General features: G+C 38.2%; 1 protein-coding gene across 4 annotated transcripts in view; it reads left to right on the top strand.

Annotated features, from left to right (window-relative positions):
- The first annotated feature begins 2,268 nt into the window (after positions 1-2,268).
- The window catches only part of ass1 (argininosuccinate synthase 1), a 34,811-nt gene continuing 29,655 nt past the window's right edge, over positions 2,269-7,424 (top strand). For all 4 annotated transcript variants that reach the window (XR_005078104.1, XR_005078105.1, XM_037116975.1 and 1 more), the window contains exons 1-4: positions 2,269-2,416; positions 4,137-4,285; positions 5,328-5,396; positions 5,856-6,044. Coding sequence is in view for 2 of the 4 variants with exons in the window: in XM_037116975.1 (XP_036972870.1) it covers positions 4,184-4,285; positions 5,328-5,396; positions 5,856-6,044 (360 nt within the window). In the remaining 2 variants the exon portion in view is untranslated. The remainder of the gene's footprint in view (positions 2,417-4,136; positions 4,286-5,327; positions 5,397-5,855; positions 6,045-7,424) is intronic.

Raw genomic sequence — 7,424 nt, 5'->3', positions numbered from 1 at the left:
ACACTGCTATTATTTTGAACACGCCCCATCCAATTACTGATTCAATTACACAGACTCAGCAGCATGCATGTCATGACTAATGGGTCTGTTGGTTTTCTGTTACTCTACTACACCTACTAGTAAATTATTTGCCATATAAAAATATAATTTCTACCAAAAACAGTGATTGATATAATTAGTGATTTTGGACTGCTATTATTTTGAACACAACTGTAGATACATATGTGTACATGTATGTGAAATGTCAAAAATATGTGTACATACTCATTATAAACATAATGTTTAATACTGATCTGCAAATCATAACAAGGGGATTGATGTGGTCATTTTTACAGCCTATATGAATATATATCATTGTAACATGGTACCAACTTATGACTATTATATGGTATATATCTATAATTTACAGAAATCTGTGTTGTCAGATTCTGAAACTAGAGATTTAACGATGAAAAAGATCAACAGATTGATCGGATATTGGCAGATGATGTGTTAGTGATGGACATGTATATTATACACTACTAGCCACAAGTCTCTGCTAAGACTGGTATCAAAATGTATTACCTTGTTGTAATCCATTACCTCACCAGATGAAGCAACAAGTGCTCTGGAAACAAGTTCAGTTTAGCAACGTTGTAAAATTTCATGAAGCACCAAGGGATATATACAGGCTTCAGAAGGGAACAAAAGCTTACATAGAGCTCGATAAGAAAGAAGGACACAAAGACTAGGATGTGGTTATACCGTGTCAATGTTGGTTACAAAACAAATAGGTTGAGTGGGAAATGGAGACAGCTTGCATCAACAATGAGTCAAGGTCAGATGAGAAGGCTATATTCAAGCTGTGATGAGAATGAAATGTAACAGAGAGAGAAACATACGTCACAACAAGCGCTAATGCAGTGACCATGTGAATTAAATCCAAAAAGGGTAACAGGGTCTGGCAGGATTTGCCCTTAATGTAATTGTTAAAACAATGTTGTCAGGGGATTTGCATTTCTAAAGAAACAGGGAAAAAGATGTGAAGTGAAGCAATGCAGTTTAGCTTTCAGACTTTCCTCAGTGCAGTTTAGCTGGCAGACATTATTCAAGCAATGCAGTTTAGCACCCAGTCATTAGTGAAGCAATGCAGGTCATCCGCTTACACTATGATTAACATACTTTACCTTTTGACTTGTTAAAATCTTCCATGACAAACTCCAGTCAAAATGCTCCACCACTAAAAAGAATTGTGAGTTTTACTCAACTTCTAAATCCCATTTGATGGCTTTTTTTACACTTACAATGCTTCATACTCCCTCAAACAAATGTGCCACCTACATACTTGAGCACCTGTCCTTTTGCCCTTTTGGTTGGGCTATTTTAGCATGTTATTATAAAAATGTTTTTTTTTTTCCATCTGAGCTTTTCCCACCGAAAGGTACACACCGTTGTACCTTTCATTACTGTAGTAGTAACATATACTAAGTAGTTGAAAATAGCTCCATTTAAATCTGATAATGAAATATATAGTGAGAGATGGTGAAAAAGTACTCAGATCTTTTAATTCATTGAACAAGGTTACATTTTTTTAAATTAAAAAAAAAAAAATACTCTGTTTGGATGTTCTGCATTCAAAATACTTACTTTTATTAAAATACATCAATATTAGCTTTAAAAGTACCAAAAGTAAAAAATCTGTTACTTTAAATCTATCTAGTTTTGATGACCGTTCTGCTGGCTGTTTGATGATTAGTTTAGTAGTTGAATTAACTGAGCTAATTTTTCCATTATTCAGTTAAGGGGATCTAGAAGAATGAGTGCTTTTACTTCTGATTCTATGAATTTATTCTGCTGATGATAAATTGAATGCATACCTGGGTAAAAGAAAAGTACGAAAAAATTACTTTAGTAAGAATGAATCTCACCTCTACGAATATTACTTGAGTGAAAGTTTCAAAGTATATGATGTTAAATGTAGGCCACCCATTTTCTGGAAAATTACAATGGCTGATTGTTTTCATTACTGGTTACATTGTGTGTAGCAGTAAAGGTGACCCTTTCAAGCAGAATGAGTACTTTTACTTTTGATTCCAAGTAAGTAATTTTAATACTTGTGTAATTTCAACATATGAATGCAGGAATGAATGAATACCTCTTCCACCACTGCTTACAGGCTTGAGACACTAAAACAGTGAATGAACTGAAACAGTAGAGACTAAAATATCCTGAACTCTAAAACAATGTTGTAATTGTAATTTCCCTAATGCAACTCAGGAGCATCTTTCATCATGAGTGATACACGATGTGAGCGCAGTGGATGACGCAATGAGAGGTTGGACCAATCACATATAAGCAGCGGTTGGTCTCAGAGCCCCTTCACTGCTCACACGGCGACAGCGTCTCTCCACAAATCGGCGGTTTGTTTATCGCTCACGTAAGTACTACCACAGCTCTACGATTTGAAGTGTCACTTAAAGGTTTTGTCTGTCTCTCGGTCACGACATTGCCTTTCGCCGCTTTCATCTTCAGGTAGAACCGGTTCGTCGCTTCAACTGACAAAATGCGTTGTTGTTGGTTTTTTTTTCCTCTCTCCGAAGAAAAAAAGCTAGCTAACAGAGAAAAGACAACAGTGTGTGTCTGTTAAGCTAATTCGTGTATACCCTGTTGCTGCCACAGTCAGACAGTTTGTTAAAACACGGGAGAAACAGATGCAGAGATTTAACTCATCATAATGAGAGGCGTCGCCGTTAATGTCCATTTAAAATGTACCCCCTCCCCAAATCCTGTTTTCACCCACGTGGATGGACGTGAAAGAAAAAAAAATTACACATTGCGAACATGTTTTTAAAGATGACGCATATAACTTCAACACCTCCTGCGTGTCAAAACCACAGAAACGATAATGGAAAGGTAGCTACATTCAAGGAAGCGGGAAACCACCTGTAAAGATTGCATCATGATCCTCTGCACATGTGGCTGAAACTTTAAAAAAAGGATGGTTAGGATGTTTTTTTATGACAAAATGGTGCTGTCAAAGCGATGGTGCAATGGTTGGGAACTTATTAATATTGGTTAATCTGTAACATTTAAAGGAGTACTCTGTAGTTGTGGGGCAGAAAGAAAGTCTTTTTTTTTTTTGAATGGCTTCTTAAAAACTGAATAAGCAAACTTCTTTATGAGACTAAAGAACAGTACAATTTCATACTGTTTAACTTTGTTTATATGTGGTGGACCCTGCCACATTGCTAGCTTCAGACAGTGTCCTGGGGGCCTTATTCTCCTCTGAGATCAGCTTGTTTTTTCATTTATGGAAAAGTGAAGGAAAAGCTGCATTAACAGTTAACTAGCTAGCGTGATCCATGGTTCGGCTGCTACTCATTGATTTGTTGCTGCTCTGCAAAACCATGGTGAAACAGCAGACATTCATGGTTACCCAGACTCTCTCTCCACCTCACTACATTTGTGTGAGCAATGCTATTCATTTGACAAAAAGCAGACAAAACAAACAGATAAATAAGATGAATTTGACTAAGAGCAATCAATGATAATCAATAATGTGTAAATAATAACTAATGAAGTATTAACATATCAAGTAGAGCAGTCTGGTGATTTTAAAAAAAGGGTCTTTGATGTAATGCAGCAGTTGACAACAGTTGTGCCACATCACAATATAATGATATCCAAACTCTAACACCACATATTGTCTCGTATCACAATAATGATAACATTTTTGATGTACTGCCCAGCTTTACTGTTAAGCACGTTAAACAATCTTACCTCAGTCCCAGGACCAGGGCTCCAGCTAATTAGTATTTGCTTCATTGATTAAAGTGCCTCCCAGTCATCTAAACCCCTTAGTTTCTAAAATGTCAGAAAATAGTGAAAATTACCAAATTCCCAGAGCCTAAGGTGAAATCACCAAATTTTTAATTACGTGCTGCCCAAGGTTCCGTCTTGGAACTGTGCGACTTTGACGATAAACGAAGCCGTTATTTGATAACCGAGGACACATAGGACCAAGAGACATATGTTGTTTAAGGTATTATGTTACATGAGGTTATTTTAACTCCCCGTTACGCTCAAGTAACATTATTACATTTACTCTCAAGCTAGACTAAGACTGATATACTTGACTCCCTGCTGTTTCTTCTCAGCTGCCGCACCACAGCTTCTCTACCTGTTGGATTGAACAGCCCTCATCATGTCTAAAGGTACAGTGGTTCTGGCGTACAGCGGTGGACTGGACACATCCTGCATTTTGGTTTGGCTGAAGGAACAGGGCTACGATGTCATTGCGTTCTTGGTAAGGTTCAGAGACCAGAGTGTGTGCAACAGGTGTTACCACCAGCTGTGTTTGCATGTTCTGTATCGCTTTAGGTTTTCAACTTGCTGTTTGCAGACAGCTGACACAGTTTGTCCTGCAGGCATGTAGGAGTTTCTCATTGACTGTCCTGAACAAACCTGTTGGTGCTACAGTGCTGGTTAACTCATTACAACTGGATTTGGCATCATAATGGCAACGCAAACCGGAGGATTTACTTTTTGCCCAGTGGCAGTTTAGAACTGCACAGCAGGCAGATTTTCTTGTTTTCTAACCTTTTATTCAGTCGTTATGCAGTCCAATGTGGGGGATGGGTGAGGGTCTATAGTTCACTGCTGTCCTGCAGTAGCCCTACAAATCTTTTTGGCTTTGGCTGTGCAGGGGAGCAGAAGAAGAATAGCAGGCACTGATCCAACACATAATCGATTGTTTTTGATCAAACTACAAAAGTATGCGGTTGCGTCAACTTAAAGAAAATTGCGTCAACAGACAGCCAAGCAGAAATTGATAATTACACAGCATTAACTACTTGTGGCTCCTATGGAATGTGTTTCATGACAAGGTGTTTGACATGAGGTCTAAATACCTTATGTAAATTAAGCCTTTCTATGCAACTGTAGTGCTCAATTAATGGACAAATGTTGACCTGCTGCTGTAAGGTCACAACAAATGTTGTTATATGTATTGAATCTGAGCACTAAATATGACTCATCCATAATCTATGTTGAACGAACGAACAATAAAGGCGTACCAGAGTGTTTGTGCCATAGGCCTGTTTTGTTTACTCGATCAGTATTATCTATTTGTAGGAAAGTATTACCATTTTGAGTGTTCAGGTCAGGAGATGAGACTGTTTCTTCAAGCCGTTAAGTGCTTGGTCTCTGCTGTGAAGAGGTTGTTACACGCCTCCACAGATGTGATCTGAATTACAACACGATGTATTGTCAGAGTTAACACTTGCACAGTCATGAGTCTGCATGTTTGTACATGGAGGGCATGCAATTAACCGTTGGTTTTATTCCAGGCCAACATCGGGCAAGATGAAGATTTCGAAGCTGCACGGGAAAAGGCAGAGAGCCTTGGTGCAAAGAAGGTAAGAGATAGAATGAAATGTGATGTTGCCTTGCATGTTCCTACTTCCTATTTGTTTTGACAGTGTTCACATATTTCAGTCATGGTTTGACTTCCCACATACTTAGCAAACGAATGTGGTTGCTCTCTGCTCACTGATGGTCAAATCTCATATCTGACATATGACCTATGAAGTATTTCTAACATGTCTGACAACAAGCAAGTTTTCAGCCTCTTCAAGTAGAATGTCAAAGCATTATGTAGTGGCTTGAAATCATTAGTTGCTTTTATCCTCTTTCTTCAGTGCTTTGTCACAAACTTTCAGTATCAGTCAAAGCTCTTTTGTGCCAACCAGTCATGAGTTATTTCCTTTTATAGAATGGAACAGTATCATACATAATTCAGTCATTACAAACTTCTCACATAAAAATGGCAAAAACAAAAAGCCCTGTTCTATGTACTGAACCCTGACCCTGTGTAGGTTTTCATTGAAGACCTGCGGTCAGAGTTTGTGGAGGACTTCATTTGGCCCTCAGTTCAGGCCAATGCCGTCTATGAGGACCGATACTTGCTGGGCACTGCGGTAGCACGGCCCTGCATCGCCCGGCAGCAGGTTGAGATTGCACGGAAGGAAGGTGCCAATTTCGTCTCCCATGGTGCCACAGGAAAGGTAAACACATCAAGAAACTTCATTTGTTCACTGAAGAGTATTTACATTTTCTTGCCTTTAATTAAGAGCTGGGACAGAAAATAATGAGTTTGGGGAATTATACAGACCGCTTTCTGGTACTGGAATTATAGCCCTGATAGAGTGGTTATATGCTATGAGCATTGTCCACTGCCACTGCAAGTCTTTTCTAAACACAATCTAGTTCACATGGTCACTTTCTAAAGTCAAGGCCATGTTTTTGCAAGGTTGAACATTAACTTTGTAAAATCAAACAGCATTAGTAAGTCTGAAATCTACTTTCCCTTGAGCCACTTCTGCCCCACTCATTCAGAAACATCATTTTCATGTTTTCAGTCATCTATTCATTGAAAGAAATATAGATGTTTCCTGTGAATTTGAAACAGATGGTAGCATCTCGATTGCCTGCCCTTTTCCTCACACTTATGTCGATTATCAGTTAAATGAAATGAGTCACTGCAGTTCAAAGAAAAATGCAAATGTGTTTTTGCGCTTTGGAGGTCTGTCAAATGTTTTTCTTGGTTAGTATGAGTAAGAAGTGACTGTGAAATGATAAATACTAGCCTTAATTCAATGCATAATTTGATCCACAAAATATACTAACATAACCAAGATATCTATCTGTAATCCTTTTCAGATATCTTAGTTCAAAGATCTATATCAACTCATAACTTTTAATTCAATTAAATAGTTACAGTCATTACAATAATTACAATTTATACAGCCCAGTATTCACAAATCCCATTTTTTTTCTCTAGAGGCTGTACAGCATACCTTCCATCCTTAAACCCTTAATTCAGAGAAGATGTGAAAAATAAAAAGGGAAGAGGAGAGAGCCAAGAACAGAGCTGTGAGGTTAGGGATGGGAATTGAGACCAGTTCCAAATTTGACTGCAGTTACATAGCAGAGCTTTTGATGGGTGATGCAGAGAGGTGGAATTTGAATCGATAGAGGCAAAATGTAATTTACAACTTTGGTAATTGCTGTTTCAGTGGAGCAACGAGATGTGAAAGCTGATTGAGAAGTTTCAAAAAGGAAACTGTTAATTCTGTGTGATGATGCACTCAGTCAAGAGTGATGGTTTCAGGATGTGTAAGAACTGAGAGTAGCAGTGACCGGGTAATTTTGTATCCTTTACTACAGAAAAAGGGGTTGTGAGCAGGTGACAGGTGGCTGCCATTGAGAAATTTGACCTACAGTGTCAAAAAAAAAACTCTTGTGGTTGAGTACACATATGCCATGTGAGGTAGAAAACTAGTTTTGATTAACACCATTTACGATCCAATTTGTGTTTCTTTGTTTCATCTGTAAACCAGTGCTTCAACTTCCTTGATTGCTTGATTTTGGTAGAAAAAGATGGA

Source organism: Acanthopagrus latus, chromosome 12 (genome assembly GCF_904848185.1).
Source record: "Acanthopagrus latus isolate v.2019 chromosome 12, fAcaLat1.1, whole genome shotgun sequence".
Taxonomy (NCBI): Eukaryota; Metazoa; Chordata; class Actinopteri; order Spariformes; family Sparidae; genus Acanthopagrus; species Acanthopagrus latus.
The sequence above is the reverse complement of the archived record's forward strand: the minus strand, read 5'-3'. Positions and strand labels throughout refer to the sequence as shown.